We start from the raw sequence: 19,735 nt of genomic DNA, 5'->3' as shown, positions 1-19,735 counted from the left end.
TTTTTTCATGAAGATTTAAATAGTATAGAATATTGTAAAAATATATACTATATAAGCAAAAATGCATATACACAGTATATATAGACATTTCTGTTTTAAAGAAGATAAGATCAGCAGTAAAACTTTCTGTTTCAGGCCAAAGCGTGACCTGTCACCTCAGCGTTCGTTCTTCTATCGGGTCCTGCGAGCAGCTTTCCCTCTTCATCTCCTGTTCCTCCTGCTCTTGGTTCTGGCCTGCATGGTCCCTCTTTCCGAAGACGATTACAGCTGCACCTTTTCCAACAATTTTGCCCGCTCTTTCCACCCCATGTTACACTACACCAACGGTCCTCCCCCCACATGAGTCTCTCATCAAACGTGCGGCGAAGCACCTCACTTTTGTCCAACCAATATTTTAATGGTTGTATTTATATAAATAGATGTTTTACTATTTATTCCCCTTTGCGAGCCATACTACTGAGAATTTTTGTTGTTAATGTTACAGTTGGATGTGATCAAAAAATGTCTTCTTTTTTTTGTCACAATGCTGAAAAAGAAAAGTCAATCATTGTATGAGCTTGAATGTAAACCACTGATCATTTTTGGAAATATTTCTAGATTTAAGCACATCACACTGATTAAGAGTTAAGAGTTTGCAACTTGAAAAGATTGATTCTTTAGCCACAGTTTGTGGTGACATGATGAATGGCTGCTATTTAGGGATTATGTGGTCTCATTTTTAAATTTTATATGGTCTGAATGAACTGTTCATATTTGCAAAGCCCAAAACATAAATATATTTAAAAACATCAAATGCACATGAACACAGTTTAATACATCCCTGTGTAAATAGCACATTGTTACATATGCACTGCAAGATAGAACACAAAGACGTGTACAGAAAGTACATTTTGAAAACATTTTACAAACATTTGTTCTGTGTGAAAAAATAAACATGGTCTACAACAAATCTGTATCACAGCTGGTCTCAAATGCTTAGTTGCCAAAAATTGTAAAATCAATATTAATGCTTCATATCGAAACAATTAATATTGGCTGCCAGTAGATAGAATAACATTTGAATATTTTGTGCGTTTATTAAAATTAAGTACTTGTAACATCTATCTTTATGATTCTAATCTTTAAGGTAGGTTTGGTTTTATATCAATAAATCAATTTTCTACTTACCTAGATACTTTCTCTTATTACTGTCCTCTTAAACCAAACGTAATTGCTATAATCATTGTAGGCACTGCAATATTTTCATTTTTCTTGAGTCTCAAAACAGGTCTTTAGATATTTCAGAGAACGCGAAGTTCGATTTCACAAGTACGTTTTTTGTAGTTGTAGTGCATCTTACAAACAGAAAGGTTCACAGTGGAATAGTAGCAATACATTGAGCAGTCCCTAGAAAATGTTTCAATGTTTTGTACAAGCCCTTTAAGCTGACTTTGAAATGCTTTTTTTTGTTGTTTTGTCATAAGTAATAGATGCAAACAAAACATCCAGCTGCCATGAATTACTGCGGTGTGACATTCACAAGTCCTTGTTCTGACAGAATAAAATAAAATAAGGCTTGATTCAGTTCTTTTGAGCATTTGGACCTGAATTTAGTCTTACCTCAAATTGCATACAAATCTCTCTCTCTTTAGCAATGACTGTCCTTACTGTCATTTTACAAGTGATGGAATCTGATCTGTGTGTTCTGACAGTGTTGTTTTCTTTTACAAAAAGCGCGAGTTTCATATGTACTGTTTGGAAAGAAAATGGAAAAGTAGAAACTGTAGATTTCATTGTGGTGCAGATTTCATGGGAATGGGTGCATGAGGTTACAGTAGGCGCATTTCCATTATAGATTTGCACAAAACTTTGGCGATATTTTATAAATATCGATAAAAAAGTATTGCGAAATGATGGCGTTTCCATTAACCAATGTTATGCGACTAAACCGCAAGCTTTTACCTCTCGCGTTAAGTCATGGCAACGGATTTTGGTGGGATTTTGGCTATATTTATTCAAAGGAGGTATGCGTGTATCTTAACAGAAGCAGCATAGACAGCTGCTTCAGAAACATGCGTGCCGCGGCTGGAATAAACACAAGCATTGACTAGTGTGGCCACAATCAGCTTCAATGGCCGTATCAGAGCCAAACTGTACTGTACCGCAGATGTGTGCAGTGTAAATTGTCTAAGCATTAATGGTAGAGAAAGCCCCTATACTGGAGAGCGGCCACGTATGAAGTGTTTCTTGGAGGTTTTAGTACATTGAAGAATGATTATGTGACTTTTTAATAACACCATGTGACCTGTTAATGCACAAAAAAAAAGTTTCCATTGCAATTTTGCGAATTATTCCTTTTTCGCATTACCTGAAAAACCACCTCATGCGAGCGTAAAAACTTTTTTGCGATATATGGGCGTTTTTGCGAAACTGACGCGTTTCCATTAGGCGTATTTTCAATTCGCAATTTCAATTTCCACAATTTGAAGGGTAATGGAAACGCATGTTGAAATCCAAAATCCAAACAAATCGTGATCAATTTTCAAACCTCCAGCATATGTTGAAGGTTTTGTAAAAAATTTAATTTCCCTTTTTTTGTGGTTCAGGCTACATAAAAACAAAAAAAAACTGTGTTCAGAATGAGTTCTATGAAACAAAAAAAGAGGATTTCACCACAAATGCCAAATTTAAAAAAAGAAAATCTGATGTTTTTCATCTTGAGAAATCCTATTCCACTCTTTTTGTGTGGCTACTTTTGTTGTCCATTCTCCCGAAACTATAGATCATTCTTCAGTGCTGGAGAGAAAGAAGAACAAGATATTTTTTCAGCTTACAGTTATGTTAAGATTTGTGGAAGAATTTTAGCTGGCAACATCCTATGAAATGAATGTACAAACTTAATATTTTAGAAAACATCAGTAAATCTATTTTTATTTGTCAACATCGCAACACCTGCATTATGAAAGAAACTACTCTTGCTATGTCTCACCAGAAATGGTTTAGGGTCCTAAGGTCCTGCCAAGGTCCCGCCACTCTGAGAAGTGCAGGTGAAGGCCTCCGGGACGCCTTTGCTCTCTTTGGGAGCAGGAGCCGCTCGAGGGCCGGAGTGAGACAGACGTGAGCTGTGCATGATATGAGCGTCCAGCATCTCCAGAAGCAGGTCATACAGAGGAACCATCTTCTTCATCTTCATGCAGTGGAGGTGGTCCATACCTTTGTTACTAGAGATGGTGGATATACAGTCAGTGGAAGGTTTTGCACAAATAAAAAGAATTGGTGAACTGGTTAAAAAGGAAAAAAAAGAAAAAGAGACAAACACTACAATGAATCAGCATTTGTGCCACATTTCCTATTGCTGGACAAATTAGCATTTGGAAAAGATACACTGAAAACTGCTATTTTGTAAGCAGCATCCCAAAAACTGAAAAACCACCCATGTAGATACAATGTTTTACACAAAAAAAAAAAAAATCTCTTTCATCACAACAACAAAAAAAAAAAGATAAGTACAGTAGCAGACTACAGTAGGTGTCCAAATGACCTGTAATTGTAATTGGAGTATAATTAGCCACTGCAATTTCTATGATTTTTGCATCCATAATTCTTGAGCAAAGAAATAAATAAATGTCGCAATCTTCAGGCAAATTACTGTGTATGAAGCACAAGTCACCCTTTTTGAATGATGTGCAGTCAAAGAAGTCACCTGTGTCAAAAGTTCCTCGTTCAAGGTTTTTATTGTTTGTACCTGACATGCCTTATATGCGAGAGCAGCATGAGCAGATGGGCTAGTCTGGTGGAGCGCTGCTGGAAGCTCAGGCCCGTCTTCGAGATGGCCCAAACCAGAGCATCCGTCACCGAGTCCAGCAGACACAGCAGCTTCGACCGGCTCTGCAGCTCCTCTCCTCCCTCCGCCGAACTCAGACACATGTCTGCAATGACGCACAAGCACAGGTTTGCAGAGATTAAAGCCACGAGACGCTGACATTTACAGCCATTTGAAATAATAGAGGGTGATACCCAAATAAGCATCCAATACAAAGAATACCGCATTCAAAAACAACGCAACACATCTGGAGCAATCAAATAAGTTATAACGAGGGGACAAAGTGAAGACAGCTGTTGGGGGCTGAGAATGAAGAGATAATGCATGAGGAAAAGACAGATCAAAAGTTCAGAGGAATCAGAGCGGGAAGAAATACGGCTTCCTTCAGACATTAAACACTTAGCAGGTACTGCCTGTTACTTACGTAAGCGTGTGCTATGAAATGGATACTTGGAGCAAAGGCATGTTGTCCCCGTTAAGACTTTACAGTGTGTGAGTGTTTTTCTTACCAACATTCTCTTCAATTAAAGCAAGGATAGTAGTAACCCTCTGAGTGAACTCTATTTATTATGGCTTTGTGGAGGTCAGCAATTTGTTTGGACTTTTGATGACAGAGACAGTAAGAGGACAGGAAATGAAGGGGAGTATGATCACTGCATGACACCAGCTGGAATCGAACCCACTTCTTCCGTGTGAGAATCACTGCTAAATGTGGAGCGCATGCACTAGACCACAGAACCCATTTATGATCAACAGAGCCAAAAGACTACGTTTATGGATGTTCACTCTACTGGATCTTTTTTTTTTTAATTACAATCGAGTGCTAGAGACAGACTGTATATATTTGCTGACTTATTTAATTTAGCTTGCAGTTTGTGCTAAAACATGAAAACATTCAAAAAAATCTGCCATTTATTAAAGTATAGAACAGTGAAAAGATTCAATATGTTGTCAGATTTAGCAATAAATATTTTTATGCTTTCCAATTAAGCATGTTATTCTGCATATTGTAGTAAATTTTACTATACTTAACATTGTTAACTGATTATTTAAAAAAAAAAATTAAAAATACACTACTGCTTGAAAGTTTTGGGTCAGTAAGTTTTTCTTTTTTTTATGAATACTTTTATTCAGCAAGAACGCATCAAATTAGTCATTTTATGATTTAACAAAAAATTTCTTTCTCAAATAAATACTGTTCTTTTAAACTTTCTATTCATCAAAGAATCCTAAGAAATGTTTCCACAAAAATGTTCAGTACAGCTGTTTTCAACATTGAAAATAATAAGAAATATTTCTTGATCAGCAAATCAGCATATTAGAATGATTTCTGAAGGATCATGTAACACGGAAGACTGTAAAAAATATTTTAGAAAATACTTTATGATAAAATAGTTATGAATTAATATTGAATGGGTCATGTGACAGTCAAAAAATAAAAAATAAAGACCATGTGTGTACATTGAAACAACAGAGCTTGGTATTATATAGACCATACAATTTCACAATATAACATCTTCAATTAGTTTGATTTCATATATTTTTCTAAAGTTAAAAAAGAAGATGAAAACAAGACCATCGTTTTTTCAGGATGTGTTGAGATATTAGACTGACATTCACTGTTTGTCTGTCCTACAGGAAAGGTCAACAAAACATACACATTAATATTTTTTATAATATAAATACATTTGTTTTAGTAAGACAAGTGGTAAAAATGCTTTCACGTTTCATAAAACTTTCACTGAGAAGAACACTCACTGGAGTTGAGCAGGATCATGGCTTTGAGACAAGCATACTCCTCTCTCTGTAACTTCAGTTCTCTGAACCTGGACGTGGCTGCCAGCAGCATATCAAAGATCTCCACAAACCCCTGCACACAGCTGCCTTCGTCCCTGACAAACACAAAGACATTTAGCACTCTCACAAATTAGCTTCACACCATCAGAAACCCAAGACCGGGCCTCTATCTCAAACCTCAGTAGTCCTATTCCAAACTTGGCACCTACTGAAAGTACGAATGGCGAAGTCTGTACAAAGCGTCAATGGAAAATCAGAGCACTAGTGCTCTCTGAGACGGTGAGAGGTGCTGCAATTGGGTCTGCAGCAGTGAATGAGACTGGAAATGGCTCTAACACTTCATTAAAACTTGTAAGAATGGAAAGAACAAAGACAATGTTACTTCCATTTAGCTTTAAACAAGACTTAATCACAACCCAAACGCAATTGTACTTCATTACTATATTTAAGCATTATTTTGTGAATTTTGTTCAATAATATTGAGAGTCATTAGAGGTAGCGTTTTTTGGCACTTTTTGACGCTGACAAGCAGTTTACCAAGTTAAACTCAAGGATCCAGTTGGCTATAATACGATGAATTCCTTATCCAAAACACAGCCCATGAAAATACAGTAAATGTCTGGCAGTATATTAAACTGTGAGCATATTTAAAAGCATGTTTGGACTGGTTTGGAAGTGCAGTCCAGTATAAATTCTGCAGAGCATCTGTAACACTGTGAATACACAGTTCTTTATACCAAGCTTCTGCAGTGTGAGAAGAGACACGTTACAATTTATATCACATTTTACATTTTCTAGTGAAAACGCAGGTGCCAAGTTATTAGAAACATACTGTTTTAGTGTTGATTTTGAATGGATTTAATAGATTTGTAGATTATGTCTTATATTAAGTATTAATAGTTTATTTTGTTTACAACATATTTTGTTTACAATGCATTAGCAAAAGTTTTTTGCTGTATTTTTAAGTACTACTACTACTACTACTACTAGTAGTAGTAGTAATAATAATGCTAAAAATAATTATGCTAACTCTTCATTTTGAGGAATTAAAACATGCTCATCATAGAATATATGTATTCAGGACATTATTTTTGGGGATAAATGCAACCACAAAATTAAAAAATCAAAAACAACTAAAATCACCTAAATATTAATAACTTTGACTAACCATGGCTAACATGACTTTACACTCTCAAGTGACCAGAGGGTGTCATCAGCATCAGTGACTTAAATCCCCTATATCTTAATATAAATACTGACCATCTAAAGCATGTGAGAATAAAAAAAAAACATTCAAAGCACCGATAGATGGATGTGCCTGTTCATAAATTAGACAATGGGAAGGATAAACGCAATTAAATGACACTAGTTACCTGCTGAGACTGAGGTCTGGGGAGAAAATGAGCTTGCCAGGATGATTAACAGACCGCCACATCAGTCCCAGCATCAGCACCTCTAACCAGCAGCACTCCAGCAAATGGACCTGGTCAAAAAGACAGATCTCCACAAAACCTGCAGGGAGAAATAAGCACTTACTAACAACTGCATACACTGCAATCCATAGCATTCAAAGCCAATCAATAGTTTGCAGGTAATCACAATTAGCACAGTAGTTAATTTCAGCAGGCAGTGCTTCACTGAATGAGATAAGGCTTGTGTCGCCACACAAGAAGCTCATCCCTGGGGATCGAAGAAGGGTCTGAGGGATGGTTTGCTGATGTTCCTCAGAATAAACAAACTGCTCATGTTCAGAATCAGAACATGGTGATTCACTAATAAAGACTCTGCCCATCTCAAAAACCAAGAATTAATTAAAATGATAGATCAGACAAGAAAACAGGAAACATCAAATACATATGAAAAAAGATTAAAGGTAGGGCAGGCGATTTCAGAGAGGCTAGCAATGGCAATCTAGTTTTGAAAGCATAAGATCCCCCCTCTCTGCAAATCACTCTCCTAAGCCACGCTTCCATTAAAACACATGAATCAGACCAGAGGCTAACCAGCGACACGATGAGAGACGGCGTTGGTGGAGGGTTGAATGCAACACTTCTGCGTATGTCAATAATAATGTCTTCCATTCTGTAATAGCGTAATGGAACGTGCTTTATTGTTGCACTTTAACCAAGGGATATGGTCCCTTCATTGCAGATTTAAGGCTGATGAATGATACATCATTTGCCTGTGAATCACTAATAGATTTGCTCTATACCATATATGTATGTGTTTGTATATATGCTGTATATCAAATCTATTAGAAAACCCTAAGGGACATGTTGAAAAAAAAAAAAAAGATATTTCAAAGCTTTTGAGTTCGCTCGCAAAACTTTTGCATTTCTCAGGAAACTCTTCTGTTTTCTTGCGAAAGTATTGCTTTGTCTTTTTTTCCCAACTTTATACTAGCTTGCAAAATCACTGAAATATAGTTTTTCCTCCTACTTCAACATTTTTTAAATCACCAATTTTGCGAGAGAATGTAAAAGTTTTAAGAGCAAATGCAAAGTTACTAGGGGGACATATCAAATGTACACAATGTACCTGTAGGGCAGGGGTGTCCAAACTCAGTCCCGGAGGGCCAGTGTCCTGCAGAGTTTAGCTCCAACAGCCACATTTAACAAATGTGAACCAGCTAATTAAGGTCTTACTATGCATAATAGAAACTTCCAGACAGGTGTGTTGAGTCAAGTTGGAGCTAAACTCTGCAGAAGACCGGCCCTCCAGGACCTGCTGTAGGGGCTCTGCAATAAAGTTCAATGTTAAATCACTTCCAACAAGAAAATCTATTTAATGCATCCGCTACAAAAATGGTAATATTAAGTTCAATATTAAAGATTTTTGCAGTCCAAAACTTTAAAAAGAATGAGCATTTTTGAGTGTGTTTTTCTTTTTAGAATAATGAGTTTTGAATAACATCTGTGGTTAAACATCACTTGAGGATACGTTTTGTTCAACAACATGAATTACACACAGTGGTCAAATTTAATCTGAAACCATGTGTTTTAAAACCATTTATTAATCTTAACAAACAAAATAACTTACATACCATGTTCATTTGAGTTTAGGTGCTTGAGGAATGAAGTGAAAGTCAACTGTTGTACACCTCATGCAGCAACTTGTTAGCAAAATTTTAAAAGCACAAATCAACTGTAAAATTTTTTGAACATGTTACAATGTAATAACTGTAATTTACAATACCTTATATTCAGAAGATGACAAATTCTCCTCAAGTAATGTTAACCACATTCCTTGCTGTACTCATAAATGGAAAAATGCTGCTCTAAAAACCCATTAGAAATTCCAGTGAATCCACAGTGAATCAGCTGTGCGGGTTTGGTCTACAAACTGATGCTGACTGACAGGCTCGTTTCCATGTAGATTTGCAGTTAGGCAGATTTGTGTTATTGGAAGTGTTCTATAAACTCACAGAAATCTATTAACACACTTTGCTAGTGCTATATACCTGGGATCTTCTTGGCCCAGCTGATCATGTGAACAAGCTCTTTGTCAGCCAGGTTGGTCAGTGACATCATGACGTTGGCTTCAGTGAAAGGCTTCTTCACATCTTTCATGAGATAAATCTCGGGTGGCTCTGCATCCATGATTCGAGCGACTAGCTCCTCAGGGCTCAACGCCATGGTAACCACCTTATTTCCACTGAGGGGACGTTGGACACTATTGATTTCTTGAGATCTTGGGCCACTTGTTCTCATCCTGCCAGAGAATCGTGCCAGTCGGTTCTGCTGTGCTCCTCTTTGTTGGTAGCTGCCACGATCTCTCCGTAACCCTGTGAAAAATCCCATGTAAATTGCACAATTCACTTCAACCTCATCTATGCTGGTTTAAAGGATTATTCTGGAATATGGACTAAATATACAAGCAATAGTCCTTCAATAGCAGCTGATATAAAGGTGAAGTGTGTAATTTTTTGTTAACATTCTTTCTACAATCTACTATGCAAAGTCAACAGTAAGTCATTCATTCGCAAGTTAACCCAAAGTGTAAACTGCTGCAAAACCAATGGCGTAAATGTAGACAGGACTGTGTGTTTGTCTGTCCAATTGTATACATTGCATATATGCTTGGTGCCAATAATGGTGCAGAAATGACACACTTTCCCTTTAATTCCAGCTTTGGCTTAAACCACGGGGCCTCAGCAAAATTCCAAGGGATGACTTAAAGGTATTTAAATTCATAAATTAATGTTAATATATCAAAATTAACATTATCAAAATTTGTTTGAACAGAAGGCAAAGCCAAAAGCTTTAAAAACTAATAAAAAATTTTTGTATTTTATATGACATCTGATACATTCTCAACCAATGAGATGAGAGTACATCACTTTCAAAGCTGTGAAAGTAGACTGTCCTAAAACCGGATGAGGATAGACAGTCTCCACAGCAACATAGGCTTAATTCAACTAGCCCTCCAATATACTCACCCAACTCACAAACAGCTCAAAAGACCACATGCAAGACAAATATGTGTGAATAATTACTCTGAGAAATCTTACAAACGTATGTATGATGAGATCAATTCTGAGTTATTTATCTGGGTTGTTTTTGTGCAACTTTTGACCAACATCTATAAATAATCAGGGCTCTGTCACATTATCATTACAATGGTGATGCATATCAAAACTTTACAGCATGATAGCTGTTTAATATTGGCACATAAATTCCAAAGTCCATGACTTTGAACAAAACTCAGCAGCAATCTCTAATGAAGTATTTGGTAACTGTGTGGGTGTAGAAAGGGTGTTGGTAGGGAGAAATGGAAAACAAAAGAGTCCCACCACATTTCATCATTCCAACTTCATAACATTTTCGGAGACGGCAGGCCTGGCAGCTTTTGCGGCGGTTCTTGTCAATGGTGCACTGGTTGGTGGCAGGGCAGATGTAGTCATTGTGTCCTGAGAAAATGAATTAAATGTTCCTTATTATCCACTGAGCAGTTGCTAAGAGCTTAACAAGCCGACAAATCTGTTACTATGATTATAGACTGTAAAGCAGAGTGACCAGAATGGCCTTATAGAGACATTAAAATAGCACAGCTATGGAGCATGGAAAAATAATAGTGTAGAATCATTAGTGTAGAATCATTATATAAAAATATTTGAGTGCAGAATGCATGACTGACTAATTAGAATAAATTATTCCAGAGTTAAATTAGCATTTCTGAAGGAAAATGTGGCTGTAAAGATTGCTGTTTATGGTTAATTACATGCAAGGAAGACAAGGACGTTCACAATTCAGCATGCAATCACATATAAAAGTCCAATATAAAAGTCTAATCACAAATCAGTATGCACATTTATGATGCCAGAATTGCACTCAGTTACATTTTGAATACTGGACATTCTATCAATTTAATCTTAAATTTTAAAGTAGGGATGGAGTGCATACCAGTATTATTTACCAGAACAGTTAATTTTATTGTGTAGAAAAATGCATTTAGATTACTTGTGTAAGAAAAATATCCATATTTAAAACTTTATAAACAGTCATCTCTAGCTTCATTTTTGGGTAAACTATACCTTTAAAATGACTGATTTCAGTTTTTAGTGTTTTATTTTTTAATTAATTTAGACAAATAGAATTTTAATATCAGTTGGTTATAGGTCATAACATGAAAATGATTATCAGATGATCAACATCGCCCAGATTTTTAATATCAGTGCATCCCTACTAATAAGTATACAACAAAGTACATGAGAAATTTCAGAGAGCGATACCTTGTATACTCCTCTTGAAGAAGGCTTTGCATCCTTCACACGACCACACGCCATAATGATACCCAGAAGCGTAATCGCTACAGACGGCACAGTAGTGCATGTCAGCTTTACCTCTCAAAGAGGCAGAAGTCTCCTCTGCATCTGCTACCCTCTTCGCCAGTGGTTTGCTATGGAGCAGAGCAGACACATGCATCTGAGTAGCTTTTAAGCTAGTAATTAGACAGCCAGTATTACGTAATTGTCTGAAATAAAAAAATTATTATACTTCCACATACCAGTTTTCCTCTTCGCCGTGATCATGTGGTGTAAGTTCCGCCCAAGTCCCACCAGTTGGATGGTTTTGTTGTAGTCGAGTCTGTTGCTGATGCAATTCAAGTGAGGAAACGTGGCTATGAGGTGGCCAAAAGAAGGTGGGGCTTAGCGACTGCCGTACTGATGAGCAGTCGGCCAGAGGAGATGTGCCGTAACCCAGCAGAGCGGGACTGTAGAAGGGCAGAGTGGTGAAGTCATGGCCGAGGTCTGTGTAGGGTGATGGAATGCAGATGGGGTGGCTCTCCACCGGCTGGGATGGAGAGGAGGAGTTAAAGCTAGGAGAGAGGACATGGCCTCCCATCCTGCTGGAGTCCACTTCCTGAAGCTGAAGTAGAGAGCTGTCTCCCTCGGGATACTCGGACATGGTGAAGGCGGACGAGTTCAGTGCTGTCATATCATCAACAGGGAACTGCTGATGTACTGTAAGTCATGTTGACCTCCTCACACATCAATACTGAAACCTGATGCAGCCTAATACACAATCAATTATAGTGAGAAATTAACAGGAAAAGCACTGCTAATATTAATCAATAATGAGCAGTTATGAACAGTTCTTAACTTTCAATCTCTCGAAGAAAAGCAGCTTCAAATAATCAATGACCTATTGGAAATAAATGCATTAAGAAGTTCAAATTGCTTGCAAACAAAATCAGCATACCAACAACTTTTAAATCCATGGCTAAATACCATATAATCAGTCTAGGATGCATTTTCCAACTTCAAATGCACTCATAAAATGTTAAGCTCTCTGGTGGCCAATGGTTTTTAAATATGTTTCAATATCACATAATTTTTTCACACAAACTAGTTAAACTATTATACAAGAAAATATTGTATTTTTGGAAAGTTACAGGTCCTTGGCATCAAAAAGCTTCTGCACAAGAAGATATAGGTTCATAGTTGTTGCCACTGCTTAGTTATATACTCAATAGCTAGGTAAACACCTTTCATGACATAATGGTTATTATATTGTGTATTTTAGCAGAGCCAGAATGCAGTATTTACCAATCAGATTGGAACTGTCTTGTCAACACTACAATTGAAAAGACTGGAGTCAGTAAGATATTTTAAATATTTCTGAAGGTCTCTCATGCTCACCAAGGCAGCATTTATTTAAAAATCGATTTAAAAAAAAAAAACAGCAATATTGTGAAATATTATGACAATTTACAATAACTGTTTTCTATTATGATATACTTTAAAATGTCATTTATTTTGGTGATGGCAAAGCTGAATTTTCAGCATCATTACTCCAGTATTCAATGTCACATGATCCTTCAGAAATAATTATAATATGCTGATTTGCTGCTAAGAAATATTTCTTATTATTATCAATGGGCAAAACAGTTGTGTTTCTTAATGTTTTTGTGTGTGTGTGTGAGGGGGGGCGTAATAATACATTGTCTGCCTAAAATATTATTCCTTTTGAATAAATGTCTTTATTGTCATTTTTTATTTCAATGTGTCCTTGCTTCAAGTATCAATTTCTTTTCCACAAAAAAATAAAAATAAAAAATGCTGACCCCCAAACTGTTGAAGTATAGTATATTTTCATTAAGCTTCAACCAAAATGAGCATCCTTAAGTCAATAATTACTGACAAGTCATTCACAGTGCAGGCTGGGTGACAAGACTGGATTATGGAAGACTAGATAATCACACAGGGCTTTCCACCAAAATTCAATCAAATCAAACTTCATATATACAAACCCGATTCCAAAAAAGTTGGGACACTGTACAAATTGTGAATAAAAACAGAATGCAATGATGTGGAAGCTTCAAATTTCAATATTTTATTCAGAATACAGCATAGATGACATATCAAATGTTTTAACTGAGAAAATGTATCATTTTAAGGGAAAAATAAGTTGATTTTAAATTTGATGGCATCAACACATCTCAAAAAAGTTGGGACAAGGCCATGTTTACCACTGTGTGGCATCTCCTCGTCTTTTTATAACAGTCTGCAAACGTCTGGGGACTGAGGAGACAAGTTGCTCAAGTTTAGGAATAGGAATGTTGTTCCATTCTTGTCTAATACAGGCTTCTAGTTGCTCAACTGTCTTAGGTCTTCTTTGTCGCATCTTCCTCTTTATGATGCACCAAATGTTTTCTATGGGTGAAAGATCTGGACTGCAGGCTGGCCATTTCAGTACCCGGATCCTCCTTCTACGCAGCCATGATGTTGTAATTGATGCAGTATGTGGTCTGGCATTGTCATGTTGGAAAATGCAAGGTCTGAGACGACGTCTGGATGGGAGCATATGTTGTTCTAGAACTTGGATATAACTTTCAACGTTGATGGTGCCTTTCCAGGTGTGTAAGCTGCCCATGCCACACGCACTCATGCAACCCCATACCATCAGAGATGCAGGCTTCTGAACTGAGCGCTGATAACAACTTGGGTTGTCCTTGTCCTCTTTAGTCCGGATGACATGGCGTCCCAGTTTTTCCAAAAAGAACTTCAAATTTTGATTCGTCTGACCACAGAACAGTTTTCCACTTTGCCACAGTCCATTTTAAATGAGCCTTGGCCCAGAGAAAACCCCTGCGCTTCTGGATCATGTTTAGAAATGGCTTCTTTTTTGACCTATGGGGCCCTATTTTAACGATCTAAACGCAAAGTGTAAAGTGCACGGCGCAGGTGCACTCAGGGTGTGTCCAAATCCACTTTTGCTATTTTAACGACGGAAAAACGGTTGGCGTGCCCGGGCGCATGGTCTAAACAGGTTGTCCCTGTTCTCTTAATGAGTAATGGGTGTTTTTTGGGTGTAACGTGCAATAAACCAATCAGAGTCTCATCTTCCATTCCCTTTAAGAGCCAGTTGCGCTCATGCCATGACGGATTTGCTATTTACACGACGGAATTCAGCAAGCGCAAAGACAGAACGCGTCTCTGAGATGAAACGGAGCTGCTCATGTGCAAGCAAATAGATAGCCTATTTCTGATACATGCCTGATGATGACTATCCATTATGACATGTAGGCATTTTTATGTTTAATTAACCTACAAAAAATTCTTATGCATGGCAATTCTTTAATTTTTAATATTTGGCATGTTTGTTTGCTGCTGTGCGTCCCTGTATTTAATAAGCAGCATCTACGCGCGTTGTGGACCCGCCTATACTAACACGCTCTTTAAATAACAAAGAAAAAACATTGCGCCAGACTTTAGACCAGGTTTGAGTTGGTCTATGGCGCAGTCTATTTCCAGCTCCTTAAAATAGCAATGTGCCAGAACACACCTCTTTTTTAGACCAGCACGCCCATGGGCGCGAAAATGCATTTGCTAATTAAACGACGTGGCGCTGGACGGGAAAATGCGAATGCCGCCGGACTGAAACTAGCAAACACACTTGCGCTGCACCTTGCGTTGCATTGCGCCGGGTGTATGATAGGGCCCATAGAGTTTTAGCCAGCAACGGCGAATGGCACGGTGGATTGTGTTCACCGACAATGTTTTCTGGAAGTATTCCTGAGCCCATGTTGTGATTTCCATTACAGTAGCATTCCTGTAAGTGATGCAGTGCCATCTAAGGGCCCGAAGATCACGGGCATCCAGTATGGTTTTCCGGCCTTGACCCTTACGCACAGAGATTGTTAGTTTCTCTGAATCTTTGGATGATATTATGCACTGTAGATGATGATAATTTCAAACTCTTTGCAATTTTTCTCTGAGAAACTCCTTTCTGATATTGCTCCAATATTTTTCGCCGCAGCATACTGTCCCAACTTTTTTGGAATGTGAAGCTCTCATGAAATCCAAAATGACCCAATATTTGGCATGACATTTTAAAATGTCTCACTTACAACATTTAACATGTTATCTATATTCTATTGTGAATAAAATATAAGTTTATGCGATTTGTAAATTAAAACTTTTTTACTTTTTTGGAATCTGGTTTGTATATATATATATATATGTATATATATATATATATACATATATATATATATATATATATATATATATATATATATATATATGTGTGTATATATTTATACATACATACATACATACATACATATATATATATATATATATATATATATATATATATATATATATATATATATATATATATATATATATATATTATATATATATATGCGTGTGTGTGTGTGTGTGTGTATATATATATATATGCGTGTGTGTGTGTGTGTGTGTATCTGTCAACTTACTCTTATTCTTTATCACCTAACAAATACATGTAAAATGTGTTCTTCTTTCGTAATGATCTGTATGCACAGTATACACATCATTTACATTTAAATGCATTTGGTAAACGCTTTTATCCAAGGTGACTTTAAAATGTACAGAACCCATGACTATTGACATTGCAAACCCCATGCTCTAGAGGAACGATCATAAAGCTGGTCTCACTACAGTTTAATAGCAGATATTTGTTTGAAGCTATTAGCTTGTGAATACCGAAAAGCAGCTGCGTGTTTTGCATATCTGCCTATTTTAGGTCAGTTTAATAAACTTTCAGCCTGTTGCGTACAGCTCAGTGATAGTACGAATCTAAGTTGCATTCGTAAAGGCCTAAAGATCTGCCTCAGGAACATTTACATTTCTCTTATGCAGAATATCCATAAAAATAGATCAAGGCATGAAGATACATTTTTATTTCTCTCAGCTCTTTGCAGTGCTGCATTTCTAATGGCACATGTTAGTTCTTACAAATTTAACACAGAAGTCTGTTGACATGACTCTTACCTATACAGTGTTGTAGACTGTACTTGTGAGAGAGGCAGTTAGCCAACAGCGAGTCCACCGAGGACTTTTGAACCCTTGTTTCAGTGCAGACAGGCAACTGGCCAAAACATACCCTGCACAGAGCACAAGTACCTGCAAAATGACAAAATGACAGAACGAAAAAAGTGTGATGCTGTGAATTGCAACATAAAATGGTAAAAACTATTATTTCTATTTAAACTATATTTAATGAATTAAGCAAGTTTTGATTAGCGACATTAATTGAAACCAAAGACTCTCATTACCTCTTTGCATCAGTATGATAGGTAATAAAGATGTCAAATTATATCCTTTTTTGCGCATCACACACCACAGAAAAAGACTATAAAATGCTATAGAAAAAAAAACTGTTAATTGGTTAAATGTAAGTTACCTCACTGTATATGATGAAAAATTTTAAGTGGTTTGACATCATATTATACATAATTTTACTGTAAAATACTGTAAAAAAAAATTATGATTTTTGTTTTTATGTAAACCTATCATACTTAACCATCCTAAAACATTTAATTTATGCTGAAAAATAGTAAAAGTTGACATCACATATGATTGTATTTTATTTATATAGATTTGTTTCTTTTATATTTCTATTATCAAATTATTTTAGTATCATCATGGTGTTTTATTTTTGTATGTATAACCCTGTGAACTGTCTGTATACAGTTATTGACCATGTTTTATGGACAGTCCACTTATGATGAACTACTGTGATTCAATGTAGCTTTCTATTGTGCTGTATTATTAAGGTGGTTATCAGTACATTTTAGTAGTTTTGGTACATTTTGGTAGTCTAAGTATGTGTGAAATATATGATTATAAATTGTGGAGACATTTTCAGTGTATTTTTGTGTTGAATTTCTGGCTGTGATTTTTTTAGTGTAAATTTTTATTTATTGCACATTGTAAATTTAGTGGACATTGTTTACAGTGCAGGTCATTGTATTTTTAGTTAGCCATGTCTTATGTAAAGTGCTAAATATGCATTTAGTATGCAACTTCATACAAATCACACCTTTTGACCAGCTGTAGAGGTTGGTCAAACGCAGACAGTAAAATCCTCTGTTCATTCCCACCATACTGACAATGGGTAAACTATTCTTCCCATTACAAACCCAGTAACCTTAAACCCTCTTAACTCCTATAATTCCTCTGAGAGGAGGCTAAGAAAGACTAAGATAGAACGGAAGACAGAGAGAAGGAGGAGACTCCGAAAGTCCTGCGTCAACTCTCTCCTGGCAACCAGTCTGGCCTGATGTGTGCTCTTGATGCAAAAGAGCGCCCGGTCACCGGCCAGCAGTGCATACCAAAAACAAAAGCCCAAGGCCGTGGTGTGATCTTCCCTCTCACTCCCTTGTCTGGCGGAAAACGGATAAAGGAGAGAAGGAGCGACGGAAACCATGCCCTGTGCAGGAGCTGTGGGAACAAGAAGGAAGACCACCGTTGAGCTTGATGCAAACCCTTAAGACTATGAACCTTCTAATAATATAGTGCATGTTAAAAATACAGTGCTATATTATTAGTCTTCCTGTAGTTTTAACAGTAGAGCACGGTGTTAGCAACAGTAGGTCATAGGTTTGATTCCCAGGGAATGCAATAATTAATATAACCACCAAAAAAAGAAAACACCACAAAAAATATTATATAATAAAAAATAAAAAAAGTTACACAAAAACATATATTTTTATAATAAAAACAAAAAATAACAAAATGAAAAAGAGAGAGATTCTTAATTTTAATTTTAATCATTTTACTAGTGCACATGCCCTCTTAAGAAGCAAAAAGACCAGCAATTTAAAACAGTTGGAATAAATGAAATATGAGAGGAATTCACAGCCTTTTTAACTGAGAATGAATCAAAAGAAACAGTGAAGCACAAACTGCCTGTGGTTAAAAAAGATTCAAGAGTTAAAATCATGCACTATACAACAGTACATGTAGTACTTAGAGACTTATGTCTCCACCCCACAATAAAAACTACACATACTGTAACAGCAGCTGACCAACTGATTTGTATTACTGTACAACAGTTTTGTAAGAACATTGCATATTAAATGTCACCACCTGCTGAAGCCACGACAAGGTCAAAACTCACTGACACCATAACTGACTTTTGTTACAAATGTAGTAGTTCTACAAGTAATCCATAAATATGTGACTGGTAATGTTCACTGAGACTATGATCACTGAGAGTAGTTTCAAGATTGTGACAGATTACTCAGATGAAAGACTTAATTATCTGTGACAGTGATTTAATATGAATATTTATAACAGTTGAGGAGGACAACAGTCCTCTCTACTATAAACTACTAGTCTACTAGAAACATTTGAAAATAGTCAGATTTCTGTTTATAAATTCACCAACTGTAATATATGAACAGCACATATACAAATTCTCATCCTCGCGTCTAGCAATGCTGCTTAAAAGTGAACGGATATGATGTTCTGCACACTTCCATTAATTAACATGCTTGCGACATTTTCGATTGAACAGTGCACGCGTAAACATGCGTACTGTAATCAAGCTCACGCACTGAATAAATCACTGCAATGCGATTGATATGATATAAGGCGATAGTTTACTAAAAACGGGATGGAAGACAGTGAACCTACCTGTTGCAATCGATGTGTAGTTGATCACCAGATGGTCCACTGTGGCTTGATCTCTGAGTCGATAAATATCCCAAAAGAGAATTTTATTGCTTGGTTTGATCGCTGTTAAAAGCCGGTGTAATAGGGAAATGGCCAGTGTTTTGGTGAGCTGTCAGGATACATGTTAAAGTGTGCTCTGCTCCGTCTGTCACTGAACGCACGTACTTATTTGAGAGTCTGTACGTCACTGACCACACCCGCCTGAATCACCTCCTCCTGCCCGAACATCTGCTGTTCAACTCTGCAGGGTACGAACCGGATCATTGTTAACGATAGCTGGATCATTCCATGCATTATCTTTTTTTTTTAATGTCATTTAAGTTAAGTACTTATTTGCTACAGCAGTCTTTTGGGCTGGTCAAACACAGGCACTTAAACTTAATTTATTATACCTTGATTATTTACACAATGGAGAAAAAAATAATAAATTAACAAGACAAAGGGCCTTGTTATCAAACAGGATAGAATGTTTTAAAGTAAAACAAACAAATACCATAAAACATCAGTTCTTTCAATTTATAGCTAATGTTTGCATGGTTATATTTCCACCAAAAAATGATGTCACTTCCTGGAGGATTATGCCATTAAGTACTTTTTATGTTAATAGGAAACTGTATGATTTGGGAAACGTATGAACTGTATAAGAGTTTAAAAGGAAAGTGTATGAATTGATATTGAGAAAAAAC

At 36.6% G+C, this 19,735-nt stretch overlaps 2 protein-coding genes across 4 annotated transcripts in view; one reads left to right on the top strand and one right to left on the bottom strand.

Moving 5' to 3' along the window:
- Window positions 1-949, top strand: part of LOC109072450 (nesprin-2-like) — an 82,562-nt gene extending 81,613 nt beyond the window's left edge. Inside the window, 1 exon segment of the mRNA XM_042777242.1 lies at window positions 136-949. Within this exon segment, the coding sequence (XP_042633176.1) occupies window positions 136-343 (208 nt within the window). The 3' untranslated portion in view covers window positions 344-949.
- LOC109071943 (estrogen receptor beta-1) lies at window positions 753-19,238 on the bottom strand. 3 transcript variants are annotated; one of them, XM_042777636.1, is made up of 12 exons: window positions 19,011-19,238; window positions 16,362-16,493; window positions 12,202-12,243; window positions 11,606-12,113; window positions 11,331-11,497; window positions 10,392-10,508; window positions 9,060-9,383; window positions 6,973-7,111; window positions 5,561-5,694; window positions 3,725-3,908; window positions 2,969-3,200; window positions 753-2,775 (listed from the first exon to the last, which is right to left on the bottom strand). In XM_042777636.1, exons 4-11 carry the CDS (start codon window positions 12,034-12,036, stop codon window positions 2,987-2,989), a joined length of 1,710 nt encoding a protein of 569 aa, XP_042633570.1. In that variant the 5' UTR covers window positions 12,037-12,113; window positions 12,202-12,243; window positions 16,362-16,493; window positions 19,011-19,238; the 3' UTR covers window positions 753-2,775; window positions 2,969-2,986. The 3 variants fall into 3 exon arrangements, with proteins under 3 accessions (XP_042633570.1, XP_018943785.2, XP_042633571.1); XM_019088240.2 differs by lacking the exon at window positions 12,202-12,243; XM_042777637.1 differs by lacking the exon at window positions 12,202-12,243 and having other exon boundaries at window positions 16,362-16,474.
- Window positions 19,239-19,735: the final 497 nt, after the last annotated feature.

Source organism: Cyprinus carpio, chromosome A20, assembly GCF_018340385.1.
Source record: "Cyprinus carpio isolate SPL01 chromosome A20, ASM1834038v1, whole genome shotgun sequence".
NCBI lineage: Eukaryota > Metazoa > Chordata > Actinopteri > Cypriniformes > Cyprinidae > Cyprinus > Cyprinus carpio.
The sequence above is the reverse complement of the archived record's forward strand: the minus strand, read 5'-3'. Positions and strand labels throughout refer to the sequence as shown.

Coding starts and splice junctions, on each gene's coding strand:
- LOC109071943 (XM_042777636.1), bottom strand. CDS start 12,036: ATGACAGCACTGAACTCGTCCGCCTTCACCATGTCCGAGTATCCCGAG. Junction 11,498..11,605: donor CACGGCGAAGAGGAAAACTG/GTATGTGGAAGT, acceptor TCTGCTCCATAG/CAAACCACTGGCGAAGAGGG. Junction 5,695..6,972: donor CCAGACCTCAGTCTCAGCAG/GTAACTAGTGTC, acceptor TGTGTTTGTCAG/GGACGAAGGCAGCTGTGTGC.